At 49.4% G+C, this 15,670-nt stretch overlaps 1 protein-coding gene across 1 annotated transcript in view; it reads right to left on the bottom strand.

The window, feature by feature from the left end:
- The window catches only part of cdk19 (cyclin dependent kinase 19), a 509,018-nt gene that overhangs the window by 168,235 nt on the left and 325,113 nt on the right, over positions 1-15,670 (bottom strand). The window contains exons 8-9 of the mRNA XM_072500031.1: positions 3,044-3,113; positions 844-916 (exon numbers count right to left, since the gene is read on the bottom strand). Coding sequence (XP_072356132.1) covers positions 844-916; positions 3,044-3,113 — 143 coding nt within the window. The remainder of the gene's footprint in view (positions 1-843; positions 917-3,043; positions 3,114-15,670) is intronic.

A 15,670-nucleotide genomic window follows, 5' to 3' on the forward strand; every position in this document is an offset into this window, starting at 1 on the left:
GGAATTTGGTGGTTCAATCAGCCATTTCCCTATCATCAATAATCAATTCCCAATAATCAATGATAGTTATCACTGTCAACAATACTGAGATTTATAAATTGAATTCAAATTCTACCAACTACCATGGTGGGAATTTTACCCGTGCCCTCAGAGCATCAGCTTGGTCCTCTAGATTACTAGTCCAGTGACATTACCACAATGCCACCATCCTATCTTGAATGGAGGAGTTACATTTGCTATTTTCCACAGTGATGAGACCGTTCCAGAAGCTAGGGACCTTTGGAAAATTAAAACCAAATGCAACTACTATCTCAGCAGCTACTTATTTTAAGATCCTAGGATGAAGTCCATTAGTACCTGGAGGTTTGTCAGCTTTTAGCTCTGATAATTTCCTCAGTACTCTTTCCACAGTGATTGTAATTTGTGTTAAGTTCCTTCCTCCCTTTCATTTCTTGATGCACGTTTATTTATGGAATGTTACTTTCGTCCTGTACAGTGAAGACAGATGCAAAATGTTCAATTCTTCAGCCATTTCCTTGTTTCCCATTATTAGTTCCCCAAATTCACTCTGTGGAGAACCAATTCATTCTTTTAAATGCCTGTCGAAAGTCTATCTGTTTTTATATTTCTAGTTAGCTTTCTCTTGTATTCCAATTTCTCCCTCATGGTGGAATTCGAACTTCTATTCTGCCAGCTAGTCAGGAATATTGGTTTCCTGATCACTCTGGATATTTCCTAATCCTGATTATTAAAAGATAAATTTCCATGAGGTTCTCCCATTTGCCACCATAACAAAGATCCTTTCGAACAATTCTTTGGAAAAACTTGAGGGGAAAAACTCACCAGAAGAAATACTTTACTGTCGGGCTTGACTTTGTGTTTCTCCATGTACTTAATGAGGCTGCTGTTAGCATAGCTGAATACAAGAGAAGATCAATAAGTTAGATTTCTCACCTATTTAGCACGAATTGGACAAGATAAGGCAATATTTAGTGTTGACGATTTGCTAAGAAAACAATGATTAAATTGCACTGTTCACTATTCTTCACCACATTATCAGCAAACCAAAAACTAGCAAACGATTAATCTGGTCACACTCACACATCACTCAGCTGTTTAAGAGCCACAAATGGCTGCCCTCCCTCTCATTCAAGGTATAGTGTGTGGCCTGGGGGAACCAAAGAAAAGGAAGAGAAAGTATAATAACAAAGGTCTTTTCCTGTTGATTAATATTTGTTTTAACTCCCATTACAGTAGTTCTGATGAAATGGCTTTGGGTATAAAGAACTTCTGAATGGTTTGGAAAACTGATGGCATGAAAGGGTTAATTTGATATCCTACTTTGTGGTTACGAAAGCAGAGACAGAAACAAAATAATATATTTTTTTTAATGTTGTTCTCGCAATGTGGTCATGCAGGAAACTCGACTTATATCCCATTTCTAGCTACTTTGAGAAGGTGTAGTTGTGACAATGATTCGTTTTCTCGGACATTTCTGTGTGGAACTGGAGATTCATTTATACCAGGCTGGATAAGTGTGTTCCCATCTCCAAAAGACTTGAGGTGCAATTTTCCAAGAGTGTTTGATCAGGCGAGGAAAGCTGGGTGAAACCCGCCGGCTTCACAGAGGCATTGACTCACTGATCTTCACAGTAACTTCATTGCTAATGTAAGCCTACTTGTGACACTAATAAAGATTATGGGCTGAATTCTCCACCGTCGGGATGCTCTGTTTTGCCGGCAGACGGCGTGGGGCTGCCCCACGATGGGAAACCCCATTGACCAGCCAGCAAAACGGGGAATCCCGATGGCGTGCCGGACCAGGACGGAGAAACCCGCTCTATGATTATGATTTAACAGCATTTCAGAGAGGTTGTGAGGATTACACAACCAGCTGGTGGGGCAGGGCCTAAACATGCCGGCAATGCTGGCAGAGGGTGCCCCAATCTCAGAGTTAAATTAAAGGCCCCCACCCTCACAGAGCAAAGATCGGGGCATCCCCCACCGGTAAGCATCAGCGTGACCGCCCCCCTCAAAGACATCGGGGCGACCCCCTTCCACACCACTGGCATTGCCCCCATTTAAGAATTTAAAAATTTATTAAAATTCATGGAAATCAGTTTCATGCCCTGATCATGTCGCTGGCGGGCAGCAGGGAAGATTTCAAACTGGGATCTCGCCGGCGCAAATCCTGTTATGGCACTGTTGCAAGATTTAGTGGCCATAACAGAATTTACACCGGCGGCAAACAGGCCCTCTAAACTCCGCCATTAATGTTTCATTCTGTGCATAAATCTAAAACTGAGCAAAGATCAGCTTCTGGTCCCTTACTTCCCTAACTGATTGTCAGAAGTTTTACAATGTGACATTATTCACTGTCTCTTAAAAACAAAATGGGAGTTTTTATTATCTGGTGCCACTGGATAGGAAATTGATGATAGATGCTAACTTTTCACAAAATGGCCATTTCCAGCATGGAGAAATTGATTGCCTATTCAGGATGGCAGAGGAATACTGATATATTTTAGCAGTCTCTGTTCTGAATAATTTTCTGGGATTTCATACATGGGAACCAGAACTCCATGCCAATTTCTTTGCTGCATCACAAATTTTGGAAGATCTGTTCAGTAAAACAAGTTAAAATGTTCTTAAAGCAAAGGGCAGCACGGTGTTGCAGTGGTTAGCGCTGCTGCCTCACGGTACCGAGGTCCCCAGGTTCAATCCCGGCTCTGGGTCACTGTCCGTGTAGAATTTGCACATTCTCACCATGTTTGCGTGGGTTTCGCTCCCACGATCCAAAGATGTGCAGGGTAGGTGGATTGGCCACACTAAATTGCCCCTTAATTGGAAAAAGTACTCTAAATTTATATTTTAAAAAATTCCTCAAAGCAGCTACAAAAACAAGGAAAATCTGCTTCCCATTGAAGAAAATAGGAAATATAGCATGACGTATGTGGTGTGAATGTACCTTCAGCAAATCATTATGACACAATACGGATCCCAGACACCAGAAACAGATACTGGTGGAGACTTCAGAACTTACGTTGTTCTCCTGAAGTCTTTCTGCAGTGTTGGGTATTCAGGCATCTTGCGGATATCTTCCCAGTCTTTATCTTGCAAAAAAAGAACAATTATGCAATATGTGCCAAGAACATATACATTTATTGGCTGGGATCCTCCGTTCTGGAGCTAAAGTGTTCCCGGCAGCGGAGAACCGTTACTGGTCTGTGCTGGCGCATGGAGCGGGGCCCAATATGTGAGTCTCTCCCCTTCACCAGTCTAATTTATACATGGGGGGAAACTCACCGGATTCCATCAGAATCCTGGTATCAAGTGCCATTTTGTGCTTTCTGCTGAGAAAAAGTGGAAGTGAAAGCACTTAACTCCTTTTGATATGGTGAGGAGCTGTCAATCATAGCAAGAGTGTTTGTAAACATTGTGGGGTAACAGATTCATTCAGGGTCAAGGCGAGGATAAATAAACCTCCTAAGTAGCTGTGTCTGGACCAATAAAACTGTCAATCACTGGCTAGTGCAATGTATCACTGTGTGAAATTGAATATAAGAATTACATTTCAACGGGACTGAAACCCTTTCAAGTGTACTTGGGCTTTCCAGGAAGCCTCTGACACTTTTAACGCCTGCTGTTTTAAACACTTTTGTCTGAGGCAGCAGATGTTAGGGATGGGTAAGTTACCTCCGCACCTTCAGGGATAGGCCGGCGCCGGCGGGGTTAGCGCTGCTCCAACCGGCGCGGAAGGGGCTTGGCGCCGTGCTAACCGGTGCCGAAGGGCCTCCACCGGCCGGCATGCACGGGAGCACCAGCGTGTGCTGGCGTCATCCCAGCACATGCGCAGGGGGGTTTGTCTCCACACCGGCCATGGCGGAGGTCCACAGCGGCCGGTGCGGAGGGAAAGAGTGCCCCCACAGCACAGGCCCGCCCGCAGATTGGTGGGACCCGATCGCGGGCCAGGCCACCGTGGGGGCACCCCCGGGGCCAGAACCCCCCCCCCCCCGAGTACCCTGGAGGCCGCCCGCAAAGCCAGGTCCCGCCGGTAAGCACCAGGTCTAATTTACGCCAGCGGGACTGGCCTAAAACGGGCAGCCGCTGGGCCCATTGCAGGCCGGAGAATCGCCGGGGCAGCCGCTGCCAGCGGCCGCCGACTGGCACAGCGCGATTCCCAAACCCCGGCGCCGGAGAATTCGGCAGTCGGCAGAGGCGGGATTCACGCTGTCCCCCGGCAATTCTCCGGCCCGGCTGGGGGTCGGAGAATCCCGTCCCAGTTGTCCGGAATATCTTTCAGTTGGCCCCACAACTCTCAGACTCATCACTCCTGGCATTTCAACATATCGTGGGTGAAAAAAGATAACTACAAAGACATGAGGGAGGGACTGGTCAGAGTTGATTGGAAAGGGAGTCTAGCAGGGAAGACGGTCGAACAGCAATGGCAGGGTTTTTTGGTTTTTTTCAGGAGTTACAACAGAAATTCACCCCAAGGAGATGGAAACATTCTAAGTAGAGGGCGAGGTGACCATGGTTGACAAAGGAAGCCAGGGGCAGCATGAAAGCAACAAAAAAAAAGCATACAATGTGCAGAAGATTAGAAGCCAGAGGATTGGGAAGCCTTTAAAAGCAAGCAGAGGACAATAAGGGGGGAGAAGATGAAATAGTAGTGTAAGTTAGCTAGTAATATAAAAGAAGATAGCAAAAATGTTTCTCGATATATATTAAGTGCAAGAGAGGCAAGAATGGATCATTGGACCATTGGAAAATGAGGCTATAAAAGTAGTAATGGGGAACAAAGAAATGGCAGAGGAACTGAATACGTACTTTGGATCAGACTTCACGGTGAAAGACACCAGTGGCATCCCAGAACTTCAAGAGGGTCAGGGGGCAGAGGTGAGTGTAGTGGCCATCACTAAGGAGAAGGTGCTGGGGAAGTTGAAAGGTTTGAACATGGATAAATCACCTGACCGGATGAACTACACTGAAGGTGATAGCTGAGGAGATTGTGGAGGCATTGGTGATGATCATTCAGAAATCACTGGAGGCAGGAAAGGTTCCCAGAGGACTGGAAAATGGCTAATGTCACACCCCTGTTTAAGAAGGGAGGGAGGCAGAAGACAGGAAATTATAGGCCGGTTAGCCTGACTTTGGTCGTTGGTATGATTTTAGAGTCCATTATTAAGGATGAGTTTGCAGCATACGTGGAAACCAATGGTAAAAAGGACTGAGTCAGCATGGTTTCGTCAAGGGGAGGTCATGTCTGACAAATCTGTTGGAATTCTTTGAGGAGATATCGAGGAAGTTAGACAAAGGAGAGCTAGTGGACATGATCTACAAGGTGCCAAACAGAAGGCTGCAAAATAAATAAGAGTCCACGGTATGAGGGGCAAGGTACTGACATGGATAGAGGATTGGCTAATTGGCAGAAGGCAGAGACTGAGGATAACGGGGTCTTTGTCAGGATGGCAGCTGGTGACTAGTGGTGTGCCTCAGGGGTTGGTGTTGGGACCACAACTTTTCACGAATTACATTAACGATCTGGAAAAAGGAACTGAGGGCATTGTTGCTAAGTTTGCAGATGATATGTGAGGGATAGGTAGTGTTGAGGAAGCAGAGAGGCTGCAGAAGGCTAGGAGAGTGGGTATGGAAGTAGCAGATGGAATATAATGTGGAAAAGTGTGAGGTTATGCACTTTGGTCGGAAGAATAGAGGCATAGGCAATTTTCTAAATGGGAAAAGACTATGGAAATCAGCACAAAAGGACTTTAGGAGTCATATTCAGGATTCTCGTAAGGTTCAGTTGGCAGTTAGGAAGGCAAAAGCAATATTAGCACTCATGTCGAGAGGGCGAGAATACACGAGCAGGGATGTAGTGTTGGGGCTGTATAAGGCTCTGGTCAGACCCCATTTGGAATATTATGAGCAGTTTTGGGCCAGTATCTAAGAAAAGATGTGATGGCCTTGGAGAGGGTCCAGAGGAGGTTCACAAGAATGATTCCTGGAATGAAGGTCATATGAGGAGTGGTTGAGGACTCTGGGTCTGTACTCGATGAAATTTAGAAGGATGAGGGGGGATCTTATTGAAACTTACACAATACTGAGAGGTCTAGGTAGAGTGAACCTGGAGAAGATGTTTCCATTGGTCGGAGAGACTAGAACCTAAGGGCACAGCCTCAGACTGAAGGAACGATCCTTTAAAACTGAGATGAGGAGGAATTTCTTCAGCTAGAGGGTGATGAATCTGTGAAACTCATTGCCAAACAAGGCTGCGGCACTCAAGTCTCTGAATGTCTTTAAGACAGAGATTGATAGGCTTTTGATTAATAAGGGGATCAGGGGTTACGGTGGGAAGGCAGGAGAACGGGGATGAGAAACATATCAGCCATGGTGGAATGACAGAGCAGACTCGATGGACCAAATGGCTTAATTTGCTCCTATATCTTATGGTCTATGTTCCAAGTGTTATCAGTGACCAATTGAAGTTCTGGAGTGTGGGGACAAAATGGTCATGCAGCTAAACTGGGCACACCTTGCTGTGTTTCTGCACCTGCCTGTCTGCTGTAGGCTTCATACCCTGGGTTGCAAGATAATTCTTTGGACCACTGGTCAATTCTATCTGGGTCAGCCAGTTTATGGACTATATGTTGATCATCTTGGGCTCGAGTGATCCTCCAAACCCCTCTGTGAAAACTGGAATTTATCATACGTTACTCACAAGTTGAAATTACGTTTATTTTGTAGCCTTTTCTGGAACTACTTTTATTTTGATGTCTTTTCTTTTACTCTCCCGTATCCCAAGGACGATTCACTGTACTCTCAAACGTTTTACAATTTAATTTTGTGCAAATGTATTCAGTGAATTCTTGAAAAATAAAGAGTGCTTGGATACCTCTTCAAGCAGACTAAGTACCTTATCCCGAGTAGAGATTAGAAGACCTTACAGGGGCCCAGGGTTAAATTCTCTGTGTGTGTTTGAAAGTATGGTAATCTTACTGTTCCATCTGCACTGCCTACAATACATTATCGTTCAATGGCATTACCATCGCTCAATCCGCCACATCAACATCCCAGAAATTGAACTGGACCAGCCACAAGTACTGTGGTTACAAAAGCAGGTCAGGGACTGGAAATTCTGGGGTAAGTAATTCACCTCCTGACTCCCCAAATCCTTTCTACCATCTGCAAGGCAAGTTAGAAGTGTGATGGGAAACTCCCAACTTCCCTTGGTAAGTGCAACTCCAACAACATGCAAATAGGGGCTGGTTTAGCACAGGGCTAAAGAGCTGGCTTTTAAAGCAGACCAAGGCAAGCCAGCAGCACGGTTCAATTCCCGTACCAGCCTGCCCGAACAGGTGCCGGAATGTGGCGACTATGGGCTTTTCACAGTAACTTCATTTGAAGCCTACCCGTGACAATAAGCGGTTTTCATTTCATTCATTATTGTGGTTTATTTAAGTAATTAAGTTTGGAAATGTATCTACAGTTTTATCAAGTGATTTAACTTGAGATAATAGCTTAAGTTAAGTTATAATAGCTTTAGTTAAGCTCTAAATTTAGTGCAATATTTATATCTCCCCAGTACCAGTGAAAACCAGTTCCGCTTAGAGAGAGAAAAATTAACTTAATATTATTTGTCACAAGTAGGCTGACGTAAACACTGCAATGAAGTTACTGTGAAAATCCCCCAGCTACATTTTTTTTAGCTAGGGACTGGTGGATAGCTATGTGGGGACTGGTGGATAGCTATGTGGGGACTGGTGGACAGCTATGTGGGGACTGGTGGATAGCTATGTGGGGACTGGTAGATTACTATGTGGGGACTGGTGGACAGCTATGTAGGGACTGGTGAATAGCTATGTGGGGACTGGTGAATAGCTATGTGGGGACTGGTGGATAGCTATGTGGGGACTGGTGAATAGCTATGTGGGGACTGGTGGATAGCTATGTGGGGACTGGTGAATAGCTATGTGGGGACTGGTGGATAGCTATGTGGGGACTGGTGGATAGCTATGTGGCGACTGGCGAATAGCTATGTGGGGACTGGTGGATAGCTATGTGGCGACTGGTGAATAGCTATGTGGGGACTGGTGGATAGCTATGTAGGGACTGGTGAATAGCTATGTAGGGACTGGTGAATAGCTATGTGGGGACTGGTGGTTAGCTATGTAGGGACTGGTGAATATCTATGTAGGGACTGGTGAATAGCTTTGTGGGGACTGGTGGATAGCTATGTGGGGACTGGTGAATAGCTATGTGGGGACTGGTGGATAGCTATGTGGGGACTGGTGGATAGCTATGTGGGGACTGGTGAATAGCTATGTGGGGGCTGGTGGATAGCTATGTGGGGACTGGTGAATAGCGAAGTGGGGACTGGTGGATAGCTATGTGGGGACTGGTGGATTGCTATGTGGGGGCTGGTGGATAGCTATGTGGGGACTGGTGAATAGCTACGTGGGGACTGGTGGATAGCTATGTGGGGACTGGTGAATAGCTATGTGGGGACTGTTGGATAGCTGTGTGGGGGCTGGTGGATAGCTATGTGGGGACTGGTGAATAGCTATGTGGGGACTGGTGGATAGCTATGTGGGGACTGGTGGATTGCTATGTGGGGGCTGGTGGATAGCTATGTGGGGACTGGTGAATGGCTACGTGGGGACTGGTGGATAGCTATGTGGGGACTGGTGGATAGCTATGTGGGGACTGGTGGATAGCTATGTGGGGACTGGTGGATAGCTATGTGGCGACTGGTGGTTAGCTATGTGGGGACTGGTGGATAGCTATGTGGGGACTGGTGGATAACTATGTGGTCACTGGTGGATAGCTATGTGGGCACTGGTGGATAGCTATGTGGGGACTGGTGGATAGCTATGTGGTCACGGGTGGATAGCTATGTGGGTACTGGTGGATAGCTATGTGGGGACTGGTTATTAGCTATGTGGGGACTGGTGGATAGCTATGTGAGGACTGGTGGATAGCTATGTGGGGACTGGTGGATAGCTATGTAGGGACTGGTTATTAGCTATGTGGGGACTGGTGGATAGCTATGTGGGGCCCGGTGGATAGCTATGTGGGGACTGGTAGATAGCAATGTGGGGACTGGTAATTAGCTATGTGGGAACTGGTGCATGGCTATGTGGTCACTGGTGGACAGCTATGTTGGGAGGGGGACTGGTGGATAGCTATGTGGGGACTGGTGAATAGCTATGTGGGGACTGGTGGATAGCTATGTGGAGACTGGTGGATAGCTATGTGGGGACTGGTGGATAGCTATGTGGGGACTGGTGAATAGCTATGTGGGGACTGGTGGATAGCTATGTGGTCACTGGTGGATAGCTATGTGGGGACTGGTGGATTGATATGTGGGGGCTGGTGGATAGCTATGTGGGGACTGCTGGATAGCTATGTGGGGACTGGTGGATAACTATGTGGTCACTGGTGGATAGCTATGTGGGCACTGGTGGATAGCTATGTGGGGACTGGTGGATAGCTATGTGGGGACTGGTGAACAGCTATGTGGGGACTGGTGGATAGCTATGTGGGGACTGGTTATTAGCTATGTGGGGACTGGTGGATAGCTATGTGGGGACTGGTGGATAGCTATGTGGGGACTGGTGGATAGCTATGTGGGGACTGGTTATTAGCTATGTGGGGACTGGTGGATAGCTATGTGGGGCCTGGTGGATAGCTATGTGGGGACTGGTGGACAGCTATGTGGGGACTGGTTATTAGCTATGTGGGAACTGGTGGATGGCTATGTGGTCACTGGTGGATTGCTATGTTGGGAGGGGGACTGGTGGATAGCTATGTGGAGACTGGTGGATAGCTATGTGGGGACAGGTGGATAGCTATGTGGGGACTGGTGGGTAGCGATGTGGGGACTGGTGGATAGCTATGTGGGCACTGGTGGATAGTTATGTGGGGACTGGTGGATAGCTATGTGGTCACGGGTGGATAGCTATGTGGGAACTGGTGGATAGCTATGTGGGGACTGGTTATTAGCTATGTGGGGACTGGTGGATAGCTATGTGGGGACTGGTGGATAGCTATGTGGGGACTGGTGGATAGCTATGTGGGGACTGGTTATTAGCTATGTGGGGACTGGTGGATAGCTATGTGGGGACTGGTGGATAGCTATGTGGGGACTGGTGGACAGCTATGTGGGGACTGGTTATTAGCTATGTGGGAACTGGTGGATGGCTATGTGGTCACTGGTGGATAGCTATGTTGGGAGGGGGACTGGTGGATAGCTATGTGGGGACTGGTGGACAGCTATGTGGGTACTGGTTATTAGCTATGTGGGAACTGCTGGATGGCTATGTGGTCACTGGTGGATAGCTATGTTGGGAGGGGGACTGGTGGATAGCTATGTGGGGACTGGTGGATAGCTATGTGGGGACAGGTGGATAGCTATGTGGGGACTGGTGGGTAGCGATGTTGGGACAGGTGGATAGCATTCTGGGGACTGGTGGATAGCTATGTGGGGCCTGCTGGATAGCTACGTGGGGACTGGTGGATGGCTATGTGGTCACTGGTGGATAGCTATGTTGGGAGGGGGACTGGTGGATAGCTATGTGGGGACTGGTGGATAACTATGTGGGGCTGGTGGATAGCTATGTGGGGACTGGTGGATAGCTATGTGGGGGCTGATGGATAGCTATGTGGGGCCTGGTGGATAGCTATGTGGGGACTGGTGGATAACTATGTGGGAACCGGTGAATAGCTATGTGGGAACTGGTGGACAGCTATGTGGGGACTGGTGGATGGCTATGTGGGGACTGCTGGGTAGCTATGTGGGGACTGGTGGATAGCTATGTGGCGACTGGTGGATAGCTATGTGGGGACTGGTGGATAGCTATGTGGCGACTGGTGGATAGCTATGTGGGGACTGGTGGATAGCTATGTGGCGACTGGTGGATAGCTATGTGGGCACTGGTGGATAGCTATGTGGGGACTGGTGGATAACTATGTAGGGACTGGTGGATAGCTATGTGGGGACTGGTGGATAGCTATGTGGGGACTGGTGGATGGCTATGTGCGGACTGGTGGATAGCTATGTGGGGACTGGTGGATGGCTATGTGCGGACTGGTGGATAGCTATGTGGGGACTGGTGGATAGCTATGTGGGGACTGGTGGATAGCTATTTGGGGACTGGTGGATAGCTATGTGGTGACTGGTGGATAGCTATGTGGGGACTGGTGAATAGCTATGTGGGGACTGGTGGATAGCTATGTGGGGACTGGTGGATAGCTATGTGGGGACTGGTGGATAGCTATGTGGGGACTGGTGGATAACTATGTAGGGACTGGTGGATAGCTATGTGGGGACTGGTGGATAGCTATGTGGGGACTGGGGGATAGCTATGTGGGCACTGGTGAATAGCTATGTGGGGACTGGTGGATAGCTATGTGGGGACTGGTGGATAGCTAAGTGGGGGCTGGTGGATAGCTATGTGGGGACTGGTGGATAGCTATGTAGGGACGGGTGGATAGCTATCTGGGGACTGGTGGATAGCTATGTGGGGGCTGGTGTGGGGACTAGTGGATTGCTTTGTGGTTTCTGGTGGATAGCTATGTGGGGACTGGTTGATAGCTTTCTGGGGACTGGTGGATAGCTATGTGGGGACTGGTGGATCGCTATGTGGGGACTGGTGGATAGCTATGTGGGGACTGGTGGATAGCTATGTGGGGACTGGTGGATAGCTATGTGGGGGCTGGTGGATAGCTATGTGGGGACTGGTGGATAGCTATGTAGGGACGGGTGGATAGCTATGTGGGGACTGGTGGATAGCTATGTGGGGGCTGGTGTGGGTGCTGGTGGATTGCTATGTGGGGGCTGGTGGATAGCTATGTGGGGAATGGTGGATAGCTATGTGGGTACTGGTGGTTAGCTATGTGGGGACTGGTGGATAGCTATGTGGGTACTGGTGGATAGCTAGGCGGGGGCTGGTGGATAACTATGTGGGGACTGGTGGATAACTATGTGGGGACTGGTGGATAGCTATGTGGGGACTGGTGGATAGCTATATGGGGACTAGTTGATAGCTATGTGGGTACTGGTGGATTGCTATGTGGGGGCTGGTGGATTGCTATGTGGGGACTGGTGGATAGCTATGTGGGGACTGGTGGATTGCTATGTGGGGACTGGTTGATAGCTATGTGGGGCCTGGTGGATAGCTATGTGGGGGCTGGTAGATTGCTATGTGGGGGCTGGTGGATAGCTATGTGGGTACTGGTGGATAGCTATGTGGGTACTGGTGGATAGCTATGTGCGGACTGGTGGACAGCTATGTGGGGACTGGTGGATAGCTATGTGGGGACTGGTGGATAGCTATTTGGGGACTGGTGGATAGCTATGTGGTTACTGGAAGATAGCTATGTGGGGACTGGTGGATAGCTATGTGGGGACTGGTGGATAGCTATGTGGGGACTGGTGGATAGCTATGTGGGGACTGGTGGATAGCTATGTGGGGACTGGTGGATAGCTATTTGGGGACTGGTGGATAGCTATGTGGTTACTGGAAGATAGCTATGTGGGGACTGGTGGATAGCTATGTGGGGACTGGTGGATAGCTATGTGGGGACTGGTGGATAGCTATGTGGGGACTGGTGGATAGCTATGTGGGGACTGGTGGATAGCTATGTGGAGACTGGTGGATAGCTATGTGGTGCCTGGTGGATAGCTATGTGGGGGCTGGTGAATAGCTATGTGGGGACTGGTGGATCACTATGTAGGGACTGGTGGATAGCTATGTGGGTCTGGTGGATAGCTATGTGGGGGCTGGTGTGGGGATTGGTGGATTGCTTTGTGGTTTCTGGTGGATAGCTATGTGTGGACTGGTGGATAGCTTTCTGGGGACTGGTGGATAGCTATGTGGGGACTGGTGGATCGCTATGTGGGGACTGGTGGATCGCTATGTGGGGACTGGTGGATAGCTATGTGGGGACTGGTGGATAGCTATGCGGGGGTTGGTGGATAGCTATGTGCGGACTGGTGGATAGATATGTGGGGACTGGTGGATAGCTATGTGGGGACTGGTGGACAGCTATGTGGGGACTGGTGGATAGCTATGTGGGGACTGGTGGATAGCTATGTGGGTACTGGTGGATTGCTATGTGGGGGCTGGTGGATAGCTATGTGGGGACTAGTGGATAGCTATGTGGGGACTGGTGGATAGCTATGTGGGGACTGGTGGATAGCTATGTGGGGACTGGTGGATAGCTGTGTGGGGACTGGTGGATAGCTATGTGGGGGCTGGTGGATTGCTATGTGGGGGCTGGTGGATAGCTATGTGGGTACTGGTGGATAGCTATGTGGGGACTGGTGGATTGCTATGCGGGGGCTGGTGGATAGCTATGTGGGTACTGGTGGATAGTTATGTGGGGACTGGTGGATAGCTATGTGGGGACTGGTGGATAGCTATGTGGGGACTGGTGGATAGCTATGTGGGGACTGGTGGATAGCTATGTGGGGACTGGTGGATAGCTATGTGGGGACTGATGGATAGCTATGTGGGGACTGGTGGATAGCTATGTGGGGACTGGTGGATAGCTATGTGGGGACTGGTGGATAGCTATGTGGGGCCTGGTGGATAGCTATGTGGGGACTGGTGGCTAGCTAAGTGGGTACGGGTGGATAGCTATGTGGGGACTGGTGGATAGCTATGTGGGGACTGGTGGATAGCTATGTGGGGACTGGTGGATAACTATGTGGGGACTGGTGGATAGTGATGTGGGGACTGGTGGATAGCTATGTGGGGGCTGGTGGATAGCTATGTGGGGACTGGTGGATAGCTATGTGGGAACTGGTGGATAGCTATGTGGGGACTGGTGGATAGCGATGTGGGGACTGGTGGATAGCTATGTGGGGACTGGTGGATAGCTATGTGGGAACTGGTGGATAGCTATGTGGGGACTGGTGGATAGCTATGTGGGGCCTGGTGGATAGCTATGTGGGGAATGGTGGATAGCTATGTGGGGACTGGTGGATAACTATGTGGGGACTGGTGGATAGCTATGTGGGGACTGGTGGATAGCTATGTGGGGACTAGTGGATAGCTATGTGGGTACTGGTGGATTGCTATGTGGGGGCTGGTGGATTGCTATGTGGGGACTGGTGGATAGCTATGTGGGGACTGGTGGATAGCTATGTGGGGACTGGTGGATAGCTATGTGGGGCCTGGTGGATAGCTATGTGGGGGCTGGTAGATTGCTATGTGGGGGCTGGTGGATAGCTATGTGGGTACTGGTGGATAGCTATGTGGGTACTGGTGGATAGCTATGTGCGGACTGGTGGACAGCTATGTGGGGACTGGTGGATAGCTATGTGGGGACTGGTGGATAGCTATTTGGGGACTGGTGGATAGCTATGTGGTTACTGGAAGATAGCTATGTGGGGACTGGTGGATAGCTATGTGGGGACTGGTGGATAGCTATGTGGGGACTGGTGGATAGCTATGTGGGGACTGGTGGATAGCTATGTGGGGACTGGTGGATAGCTATGTGGGGACTGGTGGATAGCTATGTGGAGACTGGTGGATAGCTATGTGGTGCCTGGTGGATAGCTATGTGGGGGCTGGTGGATAGCTATGTGGGGACTGGTGGATCACTATGTAGGGACTGGTGGATAGCTATGTGGGTCTGGTGGATAGCTATGTGGGGGCTGGTGTGGGGATTGGTGGATTGCTTTGTGGTTTCTGGTGGATAGCTATGTGTGGACTGGTGGATAGCTTTCTGGGGACTGGTGGATAGCTATGTGGGGACTGGTGGATAGCTATGTGGGGACTGGTGGATAGCTATGTGGGGACTGGTGGATAGCTATGTGGGGACTGATGGATAGCTATGTGGGGACTGGTGGATAGCTATGTGGGGACTGGTGGATAGCTATGTGGGGACTGGTGGATAGCTATGTGGGGCCTGGTGGATAGCTATGTGGGGACTGGTGGCTAGCTAAGTGGGTACGGGTGGATAGCTATGTGGGGACTGGTGGATAGCTATGTGGGGACTGGTGGATAGCTATGTGGGGACTGGTGGATAACTATGTGGGGACTGGTGGATAGTGATGTGGGGACTGGTGGATAGCTATGTGGGGGCTGGTGGATAGCTATGTGGGGACTGGTGGATAGCTATGTGGGAACTGGTGGATAGCTATGTGGGGACTGGTGGATAGCGATGTGGGGACTGGTGGATAGCTATGTGGGGACTGGTGGATAGCTATGTGGGAACTGGTGGATAGCTATGTGGGGACTGGTGGATAGCTATGTGGGGCCTGGTGGATAGCTATGTGGGGAATGGTGGATAGCTATGTGGGGACTGGTGGATAACTATGTGGGGACTGGTGGATAGCTATGTGGGGACTGGTGGATAGCTATGTGGGGACTAGTGGATAGCTATGTGGGTACTGGTGGATTGCTATGTGGGGGCTGGTGGATTGCTATGTGGGGACTGGTGGATAGCTATGTGGGGACTGGTGGATAGCTATGTGGGGACTGGTGGATAGCTATGTGGGGCCTGGTGGATAGCTATGTGGGGGCTGGTAGATTGCTATGTGGGGGCTGGTGGATAGCTATGTGGGTACTGGTGGATAGCTATGTGGGTACTGGTGGATAGCTATGTGCGGACTGGTGGACAGCTATGTGGGGACTGGTGGATAGCTATGTGGGGACTG

Source organism: Scyliorhinus torazame, chromosome 4, assembly GCF_047496885.1.
Source record: "Scyliorhinus torazame isolate Kashiwa2021f chromosome 4, sScyTor2.1, whole genome shotgun sequence".
In the NCBI taxonomy this organism is placed as follows: domain Eukaryota; kingdom Metazoa; phylum Chordata; class Chondrichthyes; order Carcharhiniformes; family Scyliorhinidae; genus Scyliorhinus; species Scyliorhinus torazame.